Raw genomic sequence first — 13318 nt, forward strand, 5'->3', positions numbered from 1 at the left:
CAGGTATTGTCAAGTCGAGAATGAGGAAACTATTATCATGTGAGCTTGAAAAGACTTTCTTCAGGAGTTAATGATGTCGTGCGAAAGCCGTCCATGAATGTCATATCTGCCTCAAAATAATGCTTTCCCTCGAGTGTCTACCTCATGAAGCCTTAGTAGAGTTTTTCCATCAACTCAATCAGCACGAAGCATTGGCGCTTGCATCATTACATTCCAAGTTGTACCACGTTGCCAATCCCAAATTGTACAGAAACATAGATGTGTACGCATCGTGGCCGCTAGAGGAGCAGGATCCCAGTAGCAGTGCTCTGCAACAAACTTTCCCTATCTCCTAGAATTTCAACCAACTGCATGAGTAAGATGTATTCAATGATATCATATGATACATTTCAAAGGCGTCTAACGAAAATGGACAAGACTCAGGAGGTATATCATTTCGAATTGTGTTACCATAATATGACTATTCTTGATTGTACTTTCAAACACTTCACAAAAATTCATCTTTTCGAATTAGTTGCCCTATTTTATCAGACTACATTACCAGACCATATTGATTTCACCCAAAAATATCTAACTATCTACAATCGTACCGCAGTTTACATATCCCCAAGATGTCCAGGCTATGACTTTGCTCCTGAACATGAGAATCTCAAACTGATTAGGATCGACGACCTTTATGCACACAGATATTTATCTCATTTACAAAAACATTCTCACGTCGAGGATGCGAGCTCTCATCCTGAGAGTAAGTCGAAGCACTCGCATCTTGGGGGTTCAAGAATGAAGAAGGAATTCACTCGATTGTTGAGAAAGTTCGATGGATGGAAAAAGCTTGTCCGTACAAAACTCAAGGGAACGTTCTTGGCCGCTGCCGATTTTGAAAAAGATTGGTTTCGGTATGCATTCACGTCAAGAATACCATTCTTTACCGGTGAATGATGTCATTATTGCCGGGTCAAGAAGGGACCGGGTAGCAGAAGAAGCTTCTAGGGTTTCGTCATGAAAGATGTACAACTTGCGCTGGCATTGGGTAGAGGGGACTGATTAGAAGTGTTTAGAGGCAATTTAGTTTAGTTTGAATGTTCGTTATACCTCATCACTCATTGTCTTTGAAACTTTCCAAGTAGTTGCGTCATTTGCATACCAATATGTTGTTGTATTGTCCATCAGTATCATGTAGTTACTCTCTAACGACAATAACCGCAGGTTAACTCGGCATCTCGCATAATTGTTAAAGTTGCAAATCTTTGTTCCGTTTTGCTTTCCTTCCCACGCGGGTCTGGAAATGATGATTAATGGCGAAACAAAACTGAATTCCTTTTGGAAGATACACCGAAATAGTGTGTCAAGAGAGAGACAAATAGCTCATGGACCATTCAGAGACTGCTAGCGACACTTTGGGAAACACCACGAGTACCCAGGAGCTAACCCCGGAGCAACATCAACGAATATTCCTTAATGATTTGCCTGACGAGGTTTTGATTCACACCTTTTCACAATTAGAACCATTAACGTTGAACGGTTTACGACTAGTCTGCAAGAAATGGAATCACATAATCAACGATAAGGAAACCTGGACCAAGCTGTTTTGCAAAAGATTTGGCATTCCGCCATCAGCATCGTCATTTCCAAGTGTTACACATGGATCGAATTGGATGAGAGAGTATTTTGCGAGGCTACAAGTAATACGTAATTGGAAAAGAGGTGTATCGACTCATCAGACTTATCGAATGGCAAATAGTGAACTCCGAATAGGTGGCCTGACATTGTGTGATTTCAAGATGAATAAGCTTGCTGTGTTTGACCAAATACTGGGGAATATCAGTATTGGCAATCTTGATAGTGGGAAAACCCAAAGCTTTATCCCAGGAATGATGAACATGGATATATTGAGCTATGATATGAATTTCAATTACCTAGTGATGGGGAAGAAGAATGGAGGTATTGTTGTCAAGAATTTGATCATCAGCACTTCATTAAGTCAAAGAGATAGTGTGACTAATTTTGATATGGGAGATGATGAACGGAGTCTGGTTACAAGTGTGGTCATAAACTCAAATGTGGATAAGAACGGAGGTACTATCGATGTTCTCAGTGGGCTGCTTGATGGGCATGTACGGTGTTGGACTTTGCATGGCAAACTCAGGAGCAAAATGAGGTTGGATGGCCCTGTTATAAACATGAAGTCCGACTTCACCAAACACATCATCGTGAACACTACAACATCAGTTTACGTTTTGAAGCTTGAAAATTTGGAGGTTTGGGCGCATGCGAATTTGGATATCCCTGTATGCAACGAGGAGGCAATACATGTTGAACAGCTTGTTAATCACAAAAACTCTTTTGATGTTGATTTCGGTGGAGAAAGCATAATCATAACCCATGGGAAGAGTGTTCGTGTTTATGATTTCCATTGTGCAGGGATACGAAAATTAGATTTTGAAAACGAAGCAATCATCTTGACCCAGCTTCAGACAGTAGCCAAAAGCAATTTGCATAATGTGAATGCAAACGTTGTTGGTGGCGGTGGGCTAGTTTGTGGAAGTCTTCTAAGTGACGGGAGTATTGTCATTTGGAATGTTCGTGAAGTGTCCACCCACACGATAGAGCCACTACTACGCTTCAATCCAGAATTGAATCATAAAAAGATTCTGGGTCGAATACACAACGCTGTGTCGAATGGGCAACTACTAGGTGTTACTACTTTTGCTTTGAATGCATCGGTAGTGGCAGTGGCGGGATACAATGGGTTGACGTGCATCTATGATATCTTTACAGGCAAATTCTTGAGAGAAGTTTCAATCAAGTTTCCCAGAAGGTTTGATAGTATGCAACATTTTCCGAAAATGGTTGAACTAGTCCAACTCAATCCGGACCAGCAAGACACTAATGGTGTGATAGTTTGTGGGGATGTGATACAATACTTTGAGTTTGGCAAGATAAGTAGCAAGAAAGCTGGTGTGGGTTCAAAGAAGGCAAAGCAAGTAAACATAGGATCACATGGGAAGCATGAGTCAAAGAAGAAAATCAAAGATGGGATGAATGAGTATCATCGACAGTTGCATGTACGGAATCAGACTGAGCAGCTTTTTGATAGATACAATGGAACTGAATTTGATGATGAAGAAGAGGAGATGAGAATAGCATTGGCCATGAGTGAAAATATATATACCAACAGGTCAAGCCAAATAGACGTGGCACCAGATGGCAACAGTGATACTGCTCAGGACCTCAACTTAGCTTTGGAGCTTTCAAGAGCTGATGCTTACACTTCGGAATTGCCAGTGGAGACTGGTAATCCAGTTGAAGAAGACAGTGAGGTTGACGAGGAATTGAAACGTGCATTAGAATTGTCATTAATAGAGCATTGAGTAGTTGTTTATCAATGAAATGAAGTTAAAGCTACGCTTACGTGGGTATACATTGCACTGACGTTGGGCATAAAAGTAGTTGTGGAGTACTGCAACGAAAGGTGGATCGGATATTTATCAGTATTCAAATGTCTTACAGAGAAAGAGTGAAAGGGAAAACTTAATCAGTCTTCCCTTTCCCACTTTTTCTTCTTTTTTTTTGCCAAACATGCTTACTTACAAAAAGATAGATTATATTGTCATCAGTGCCCTCTTCTTCACTTTTATGATACTACATGTGGACTGTTGTCTACTGTTGCTTCCAAATTGTATATTTTCTGTATTGCTCTCGTGGTATTTGTGAGATTTGTATCCGTTTTTCAATATATATATACAACCTCAGATTCGGTTTGCCCTCTTTCCCCCTTCAAGACCTAATTTTACCAGTGCTTCGTATCCTAACGAGTATTTTGGTTTAAACTAGAATCTGATCGAAGCTTGTCCTAATTGACCCTTTTACATGACTTAGGTAACAATACTACAAAAATGTGGCCCCTTTACACGACTATTCTATTCAAATTTTCACCTTTTATAAAAAAAAAAGAAACATGGAATTACTAATTGTAATCCACTTCTTTATTCTCCCCTCTAGGAATCATTACCCTTCTGCTTCCCCATCACCGTTGTCAATCATATTGGAACGGTACTGCAGTGCGTTAAGACTTCTTCATTTCATCGTTCTCAGATTAACATTTATTGTCCCGTTAGTTCGTGATCACAATAAATCAGCAAATCATTACTGTAGGAGAATACTAATCGTCTATGTCATCGATAGCAACTGCTCAAACCACAACCAAGCCCAATCAAGATGCCCAAGAGTATATTGGACCGAACTTGAACGTCACCTTGACATGTCCTGAATGTAAGATCTTCCCTCCTGACTTGATTGAAAGGTTCAGTGAAGGCGACATTGTGTGCGGTAGCTGCGGGTTAGTGTTGAGTGATAGAGTAGTCGATACCAGATCGGAATGGAGAACCTTTAGCAATGACGACCAGAATGGAGACGATCCATCTCGTGTTGGTGATGCAGGTAATCCACTTTTGGACACGGAGGATTTATCGACAATGATTTCGTACGTCCCTGATAATTTCAAGGCAGGGAGAGAGTTGAATAGAGCACAATCCAAATCTTTGGTGGACAAGAAGGATAATGCTTTAGCGGCAGCATATGCCAAGATCTCTCAAATGTGTGATGGTTATCAGTTGCCAAAGATTGTCCAGGATGGGGCTAAAGAAGTGTATAAAATGGTCTACGATGAAAAGCGTTTGCGGGGAAAGTCTCAAGAGTCAATCATGGCAGCGTCGATTTTCATTGGTTGTCGTAAAGCCAAAGTTGCTCGTACTTTTAAAGAAATTTGGGCATTGACCAATGTACCTAAAAAGGAGATTGGGAAAGTGTTCCGCATTATGAATAACATCATACGTGAGAAAAATGAAGCCAATCCGCAGTCAGCTGCATACTACAGCCAAGACAATATTCAAACTACTCAAACTTCAGCTGAAGATTTGATTAGAAGATTCTGTTCACATCTTGGATTAAGTTCACAAGTGACGAATGGAGCTGAGTATATTGCTAGAAGGAGCAAAGACGTTGGTGTGTTGGCTGGAAGATCGCCCACGACAATTGCAGCTACAGTTATATACATGGCATCTTTGGTATTTGGCGTCGAGTTGCCACCATCAAAGATATCTGATAAGACAGGTGTTAGTGATGGTACTATAAAGACATCTTATAAGTACTTATTTGAAGAAAAGGACAAGTTGATGGATCCCTATTGGATCGAAACGGGAAAGGTTAGTTTGGAGAACTTTCCAAAAGCTTAGTTCAGCGTATAGGTGTAAATTTTGTTTAATGCAAGGAGCGTACTATCACAAAAATATGATGTGACTTCTCTTTCTTCCATTTAGGCTTATTCTCTCGGGTGTTCAACTTTTCAAGGCCAAAAAGAATGAACTTCATTAGGACCTTGGCCACTAGATCTGCGGCAAAGTTTCAGGACGTGGTGATAATCGGTGGGGGTTTAGCTGGGCTCCCCCCTTTATCGACGTTGAATACCTCACCAAAACTTAAACATTTGCAATGCACCTTGGTAGAAGGGCAATCGTTGGACCCTGTACGAGAGTTTGAAGTCAATTTCCCAGAAAACTACACCAATAGAATATTTTCATTGACTCCAAAATTAATCGAATTTATGGAAATATATATATTAACAGGCTAAGTCAAATAGACGTGGCACCAGATGGCAACAGTGATACTGCTCAGGACCTCAACTTAGCTTTGGAGCTTTCAAGAGCTGATGCTTACACTTCGGGATTGCCAGTGGAGACTGGTAATCCAGTTGAAGAAGACAGTGAGGTTGACGAGAAATTGAAACGTGCATTAGAATTGTCATTAATAGAGCATTGAGTAGTTGTTTATCAATGAAATGAAGTTAAAGCTACGCTTACGTGGGTATAAATTGCACTGACGTTGGGCATAAAAGTAGTTGTGGAGTACTGCAACGAAAGGTGGATCGGATATTTATCAGTATTCAAATGTCTTACAGAAAAGGTAAGCGATCGCAAAAGCTTAATCATTCTTCCCTTTCACTCTTTCTGTCTTCTGCGCTCACGAATAGAACTATTTAGCGACGGGACAGATTGTACTGTCATCAGTACTCTCTTCTCCATCGCTGTCTCCACCATCGTCAGTAGACCGTTGTCAACGGTTTCTTCCTAACTCCGTCCGTTCAGCTCCTATATGCAGGGCCGATTCTGAAGAGAAAAATTTTGTTGTTCTTTTTGCGTCCTGTGTCTACAAGATTTAAACCTATCATAGACTATCAAATTAATATCAAACGCATAACAAGCAGAAAGAAGAAAAAGAAGGGAATTTCATCCAAAGGTGTATTTAAACTATTCCGGAATTACTAAAGAGATCATAGATCGATCAATAGAGACTACTACTGAGCACTAGAAACATATTCTTTATGTCATCAGACACATCAATATAGACAATATCAACAACTATTCACTTGCATACAATACACTATAGACACATGGAACAATGGTGCTCCCTTCTTTTATACGGCTTGCTAGAATATCAACTAGACTTCGTCATGCTAGAATTCATTACTCCAATCGTCATCGTCAACCATTCTTTCAAGCATCGTTCCCTTATCTAAACACTAGTTACTACTACCAAGGGTTACTGAAACGTCATGAATTTTTTCATAAAACTCGGTGGTGGTCGAGAGCAGAGACCGGATCCACAAGTCAATCGACTACGTTCCCCGGTATAGCAGATGGTCATTATGGAGTTTACTACTCCATGTACAATCACGAATGTGAACGAAAAGACCGTCAACGGGCATATGAAAATTATATCAGACGTTACATGATCAAGCAAATGGAGCGGGGTGATAGGACAAAGTTCAAACAGTGTGTGTTTATGAATATGTGCAAACATCATCATCATCATCATCATCATTGGTCAAAGTGTGGTGGTGGTCATAGGCACAGATGGAATCACAGATCACATAAACATTATAGAGGACTATTCCATGTTAAGCTTTTGCTCCTTGGGATAGCAGCTAGATTTATAATTTCCAAAGCCATAAAGGATACTCAAATTGGCTTGGAGAATGTAAAGACCGCCACGTATAGACTAACATCATCGTGTTACGTCAAACCCGCCGGGTATTTCATCAACGCAGGTGCAAGCTTTCATTCGTCAAGTTTGTCATCTTCTAGATTGACTGATTCCCGCACAAATGGTGATGTGTTCTCCATTGGTCTTTCAAGGAGGTCATTCACTACAGTTTCTCAAACACTTTTCCAACAATTAACCAAGACGTCACAGAAGTCGCCAACGAAAGTTGGAGTGGAGGATTCATTCGAAAACGGTTTCTTGGAGTCACAAATCGCCAATATAACCAACGCTTTTGAGAATTATGGAGATAAGAAAGACCTTGACATAATATATCCCTTGTATCAGTCTATCAAGCGTAATGGGCTAACTTTGCCTAGCGTGGAGCTATACAACATGGTCTTGAAATCCATCATTGACAGGTTTATTGATAATGAAGTCGAAATCGGTGCCATTGAGAGAAAGTTGACCAATTTGCTTACAGTGTATCAGGATATTCTTTATGCAAATTTGAAACCTGATGATGAAACTTACAATTTAGTTGTCAATGCAATGTTGGATAGTACTTTGAAGTGTTCACTTGTGCAATGCGAAAACTACATCGAGTTTAACGAAATATCCACGAAATCCAAAGAGTTTGCCCAAATTGCATTTGAATTGGTGGAATCTTCTTCGAAACATGTGCTGTTCAAGAGTGTATTTGATAAGGTTGTCAAATTATCAAAGTTGTATCCTGGTCTTGTCAGCGAACTGATTGTGGGATCTTTTGTGCAAATGTTGGACAAAGTAGATTGTGATGAGCCTGCTTATTGTCTCAACGTGTTGGAACTTTCCTCATTTTTGAGCCAGTTAGAATCCTATGACGAGAAACAAGCATACACCATCATTGGAGAAACGTACAAGAAGATCAGTAAACTAGACAATATCGACGAGTATGCGGTGTATCAATCGTTGATAAATGCTTTAGTTTACAACAGCCAGTTGAGTTCAGCTAGTCAATTATTGGACAACATATTGATGGATTACAAGGAGTCATTACAATTTTCCAATCGTCCATCTAAGGCAAAAGTGAGCTATTTGATCGCCGCTTTTTTAAAAGCATATGCAGTCAAGACCAATGCGGTGGATTCTTTGGAACTATTGAAGAAATTTCAACACGTACCGTACTTGCCTGAATTGCCCATTTGGTTTTACAATTTCATCATTGTCAAGTTACAGGAGTTTCCCGACAGGTACGATGACATGTGGGCGTTGTACAACCGTGTTGCATTGAGAAAAGATTTTCAGTCAACTTCCACCATAGACATGATGAAGGATACAAATGGATTGTCATGTCGGGATGTTCTCCTTGGTCTTGCTATTTGTAAAGGTGACCACGAGAGGGTTTTCCAATTGGTGAAGGAAATCATGTTGAAAGAACACTTGATTGGCGATTCCCAGGTTTTGCGTATGGTCTTGGACTACTTGAATAACGGAGTTGTCAATAACAGATCACAAGGTGAATATTTCAATCAATATTACCTAGGACTACTTCATCTGTTGTTACTGATACAAGCAAAGCATTATCAAACCTCGACGAATCTCAATGACTTTGTGTCCGAGTTTGTCCAATATTTGACAATTTCAGTTCCCAGTCAACTCGCTGGTCATGATATGGCATTAGCCAGTATTTCCAACTACAATGTACAGTTGCTTATGAATTCACCAATACCAATCAAATGTGTTGAGTCATTTGATCTCCAATCGGACAATCTCTATGGGCTCAATGTTATTGCACGTCACTTGTTGCAATATGCAGGTGCAGACCCGGATATCTCACTCAAGGTTGCTGACTTTGAAGCTCATTTGATCAATCAATTTGAAGATCCAGGCAATCACTATCTCGAATTGACCAATGATATTGTCGAACTAAAGAACGCTTTGAAAACCCATTTCACAAAAGTGGTCGCCAATTTGAATGGATGTTCCACTCCAGCTATTGATAGAGCTTGTCAATACTTGAATTTGGTAGGTGAAGGTGCCACTGAGTCAGTCAAACTTTCAATCGACCAGGATTTGAGTTACTTGTTGAATATCAACTATGAAAAGGGAGTTGCAGCTTTTATTGAATTGTTTGGTCAAGGTTACACCTTTGATGTAAAAACTTGGAACGCGCTTTTGAATTACAAGTTCGTCAATGAATATTTGCCAAGGATTGATGTTGCATCAATGTTGGACAGAATGTGGATGACGGGGCGCGAGGACAAGAGTAAGCTATCTTTACTTGACAGATTGATAGCTTACAATGATCAACACGTGAATGGAGAAGTACTTGCGTTTTTGGTGCGTGAAAACATCTTCTTCACCAAATTGTTAACCAGGTTGTTTCAATCCAGTATTGGGTCTAGCATTAGTGAGTTTAATTTCGAATTGATCTATCTGAACAATTCAGATGTTGAGTGGGTGACTGCATATTTCAACTATTTGAAGCATCATGGATACTATGAGGAAATTAAGAAATGCAACAAACTTGTACACGACAAATCCGAAGAACTAAAGATGTTTGAACTTGAGGCTGAATCGGAGACTAACCCACGTGGTTTCTCCGAGTTGGCGGAAACTTTGCAAGTTGCTCCTGACAATACCAAACTTATTGAATTACAAATAAAACACGAGCTAAAGTCTGGTGTCAAAGCCAGCGACATTTTAAGCAGAGACTATCCATCCAACTCGCCTCAAGTGATTGAGTCGTTGTCATTTGTTAGGTTTTTGGATTCATTGCAACAACACAAGTTCGAATACGCCAGAAGCAATTTCGTTTCACTTGATCACATGGCAAGCTCTTTACTTGCGTGTGGTAACTTGCAACAAATGAAGTATATAATCGAGAACAATGCAATCGAAGACGCATCCAAGCTAGTTTCAAGCATGTTGCGAATGTTGATTGATGCAGTACCTCATGCTACGGCAAAGTCAATCATCAACAGACTAATGGTCTTGATTAAGTTCTACAAGTTGTTGAGTATAGGCTCTATCATACCAGTCGAGCAATTTTTACAAATCATCACCTTGTTAAAGTTGACCAAATCGGACTTGTTGTCAGTTTTAACCAATAGAATAATAATGAATCGTAATGGAGATGTTGGTGGTGTCATTTCCAATATTGTCAATTTTTATTTCTTGGAAGTTCAGTTGTTTGATAAAGAATCAAAACAACTAGTTTATAATTGTTTAGGGACGAATTAATGAATGTTTAATGCGATGGTAACCCGTTAACTAAGCTTGCCTTTTGTTGTATCTTACGATGTCAAAGGGGATATTTTGTATACGTAGGCATTCTCATAATTGCGATCCGGCGTTCGGTGTATATATTTGTTGCATGGCCAATGGAGTGAAGAGTGAAAGAGGCTTGAGTTTCTTGATTCAAGCTTACTTAGCCTCTCAGATTGGAGGCTAAAGTTGGATATGAAAACTGTCGACTCTTGTACTATTTTCTGCTGCGAGAGATTCTACAACTTTTTGACTTTGTACATATCATCTAGTATAAGATCTAATCTATCTATATATACATACATTCTCCTCTAATGACGATGTGATCGTTTGATTTGTTTTCTATCAACTCGTTCATAATACAACATGTAAGCCGAAGTCTCCTCGGCCAACACCGAAGCTCTCGACACTTCACTCACCTGACCATCACTAATTCTCCAATACGGGCTTGAAATCAAGGAGCTAATCTTCTTCATTTTGACTTTTCTTTGTGGCTCAGAGGTGGCGGAAGTAGCAGATGCATTTGTATTTGTATCAACTTCGTCGCTGTTGATTTGATGTGATAACGGATGTTGACGGTTGGTGCCATGTCCATTATGACCATGTAATGTACTGTGGTTCCCGGGCAATTGTTGTTGTTGTTGCTGGTAATGCTGATCTTTGAAATTGTGTTGTGCAAAAGCGTCTTCAAAGTTGTTGCTACTCTTCATTGGATCATCAACGAGAATTTCCGCTGGCGTGTGTAATCCAGTTTGTAAAATCTCCTCCACATTTTTGGGATTTGCTTGTATAACCGAGGGGCGTCTACCCATAAGACTTGAAAATTTAGATCTTAGTCCATCATCATCCTTATCGGATCCACCACTGATTGAGCGACTCAGTTTTCTCATTGAGCTCTTACGCCCAAGCGAAAACGATGATGTTGAAGAGTTGTTGGTGGTGGAGGTGGAGGTGGAGTTGGTGTCATTGCCACCTTTATCTTGTTGTGCTGACTCTACTGGAGTGGCTTCACAGTGCACGTTGCCTGACAAATCCATGATTTCTGGTGACAATTTAAAGATGTTGCCATCCTTATCCTTGACAAACAATGGCTTGTGTTTGTAACATTCGTAATGTCCCTGGGTATGTGAACCCAAATGTTTGATAACTGCTCTTAATCGATACTTGTACAAGTCATTGTCATTGAACTTGAATTTTCGGAAATGCTGGGTCAACTTTTCCGTTTGCTGTTCCGATATAGGAGCCGAGTTGATTGACGGTTGAGCCACAATTGGTGTTTCGCCAGTTCTCAAAGTTGTTGCAGTTGTCATTGTTTGAGCTGCTGAATCAGTACTGGTAGCTGAAGATGCGACATCATCATCACCGTCACCGTCGTCTTCGTCATCTTCATCGTCATCTTCATCGTCTTCAGTTGTTCCATTCTCAGTTGCTCTTCCATCATCAGTTAAAATATCCTCCTCATCTTCATCAATAGGTCCTTTTTCCTCAAAATCGTCTCGCTGAACATCTTCATCTTCCATATCATTTTCATCTGTAGTCAACACGGAGGATGTTAACTTGTTCAATAATTTTTCTTCATCGTCTTGGACAATTGACTGGAAATGTTTCAAGCGTTCCAGGTATTCTTTCCCAATTGACAAGGTCATGCTATCTTTAAACTCAACTCGACACGAATTTCTAGTGACTGATTGTCCATCAAATGCCGATCTTGATAGATGAAGACCAAAAATTTTAGGTGGTTTAAGAATATGGGACTTTTTCGAAACTGTTGATGTAATTTTGGAAATATCAAGACCATTGGCATGGTATGATTTGATGTAATCCTCCAACGATTGTGGCAAATCTTCATTTATACACAAATGTGGGTTCTTATCTAAATCGTTGATTTGTTGTAAAAACTGTTCTTCTTGTGGAGGCACTTGTCTTGGTTCACCATTATGATGATTTGCATATGCATTCTCATTAGCAACAATCTTGTCCAATCTACATTTGATACATTGATAACCTTCAATAGTTTCACTCTCATTCTCCTCTAATAAAGTCTCCAATTTAACCAATGGTTGCATGGGTAATGGTAATGTTAACATTACGAATGGAGTGAAAGTTGGCTTTGAGACTCCATGACAAGTCAAACAAGTCATTTGACTCAAAATCAAACCATCAAATGGGAACTCTGGTACTGAAATTTGTTCCAATGTAGTATAATCATGTGGTGATGGTTGCACCCCTTTAGGCACCACTTGATGCAAGTGTAAAGTGATGAATTTATGGAAACTTTTTATCTTTAAATTTTCATTCTCTAAAGTCTCATTAATCAATTGAGTCAATTCCTGAGCATCATGTTGACTTCTTGAAATTTTGGCATTAAAGATTTTCTCCAACTCATGTAAAAAAGTCCAAACTGAAATGGTTTTTGATGTCATTTGAGTTTCTTGCAATTTCTTAATCATTGACGCCATAGCGATATGCAAGGGAATATCAAATTTTTGATTTGATGATCTGAACTTATCATTTTGTAAAGATTTATGATGTTGAATTCTTAATTGAATCAATTCTTCGATATTGATATTGTGTGATTTGATGAAATTTACAAGTTGATTGAAACTGGTGATCAATTTGTTGAGATATTCAGTTAATGAGGGTAATGATGAATACGCTTGTAAAGAAGAATTGGCAAAACAGTCATTTCTCAAGTTGATTAATCCAGTAGTGTGTTTATCAGGACGCTTAGTAAACATCTTATTACCGCTATTGTTCAATCCTGGTAGTGATGGTAAAAGGATATACAATGCAAGGGCAGTTGATACAAGTATTTGTAAAAGTGTGTTTCTCTGTTGTCGAGTCCTTCTATACCAAAAGTTTATAAAAGGTTGTGGTAAAAGATACTTGAGTAACAGAGGAATAGGTGAAGCAAGTTGTACTTGTGAGTGATGAATATGCGTTTGAGTAGTGATATCTTGATTAGTAATAAGTTGTTTCAATTGTGATACAAGGTTATCCATTCAAGTATACCGAACTTTTGAATCAAATT

General features: G+C 39.3%; 6 protein-coding genes across 6 annotated transcripts; 5 read left to right on the forward strand and 1 right to left on the reverse strand. All coding sequences in view use genetic code 12, as the record gives it.

The window, feature by feature from the left end:
* Window positions 1-408: 408 nt before the first annotated feature.
* CPAR2_108120 (uncharacterized protein) lies at window positions 409-939 on the forward strand (the record flags this gene model as incomplete). Its single annotated transcript, XM_036807084.1, has 1 exon — window positions 409-939. One exon carries the CDS (start codon window positions 409-411, stop codon window positions 937-939), a length of 531 nt encoding a protein of 176 aa, XP_036663956.1.
* A 428-nt stretch (window positions 940-1367) lies between these two features.
* CPAR2_108130 (SCF ubiquitin ligase complex subunit) lies at window positions 1368-3371 on the forward strand (the record flags this gene model as incomplete). Its single annotated transcript, XM_036807085.1, has 1 exon — window positions 1368-3371. One exon carries the CDS (start codon window positions 1368-1370, stop codon window positions 3369-3371), a length of 2004 nt encoding a protein of 667 aa, XP_036663957.1.
* Window positions 3372-4172: 801 nt separating this feature from the next.
* On the forward strand, window positions 4173-5234 carry SUA71 (transcription factor TFIIB; the record flags this gene model as incomplete). The annotated part of the gene is made up of 1 exon (XM_036807086.1): window positions 4173-5234. One exon carries the CDS (start codon window positions 4173-4175, stop codon window positions 5232-5234), a length of 1062 nt encoding a protein of 353 aa, XP_036663958.1.
* Window positions 5235-5359: 125 nt separating this feature from the next.
* CPAR2_108150 (uncharacterized protein) lies at window positions 5360-5629 on the forward strand (the record flags this gene model as incomplete). Its single annotated transcript, XM_036807087.1, has 1 exon — window positions 5360-5629. One exon carries the CDS (start codon window positions 5360-5362, stop codon window positions 5627-5629), a length of 270 nt encoding a protein of 89 aa, XP_036663959.1.
* Window positions 5630-6456: 827 nt separating this feature from the next.
* Window positions 6457-10263, forward strand: RPM2 (ribonuclease P; the record flags this gene model as incomplete). Its single annotated transcript, XM_036807088.1, has 1 exon — window positions 6457-10263. The coding sequence occupies one exon, from the start codon at window positions 6457-6459 to the stop codon at window positions 10261-10263; it is 3807 nt and encodes a 1268-aa protein (XP_036663960.1).
* A 335-nt stretch (window positions 10264-10598) lies between these two features.
* CPAR2_108180 (putative ubiquitin-specific protease) lies at window positions 10599-13289 on the reverse strand (the record flags this gene model as incomplete). The annotated part of the gene is made up of 1 exon (XM_036807089.1): window positions 10599-13289. The coding sequence occupies one exon, from the start codon at window positions 13287-13289 to the stop codon at window positions 10599-10601; it is 2691 nt and encodes an 896-aa protein (XP_036663961.1).
* Window positions 13290-13318: the final 29 nt, after the last annotated feature.

Source organism: Candida parapsilosis, contig 005569 (genome assembly GCF_000182765.1).
Source record: "Candida parapsilosis strain CDC317 annotated contig 005569".
In the NCBI taxonomy this organism is placed as follows: domain Eukaryota; kingdom Fungi; phylum Ascomycota; class Pichiomycetes; order Serinales; family Debaryomycetaceae; genus Lodderomyces; species Lodderomyces parapsilosis.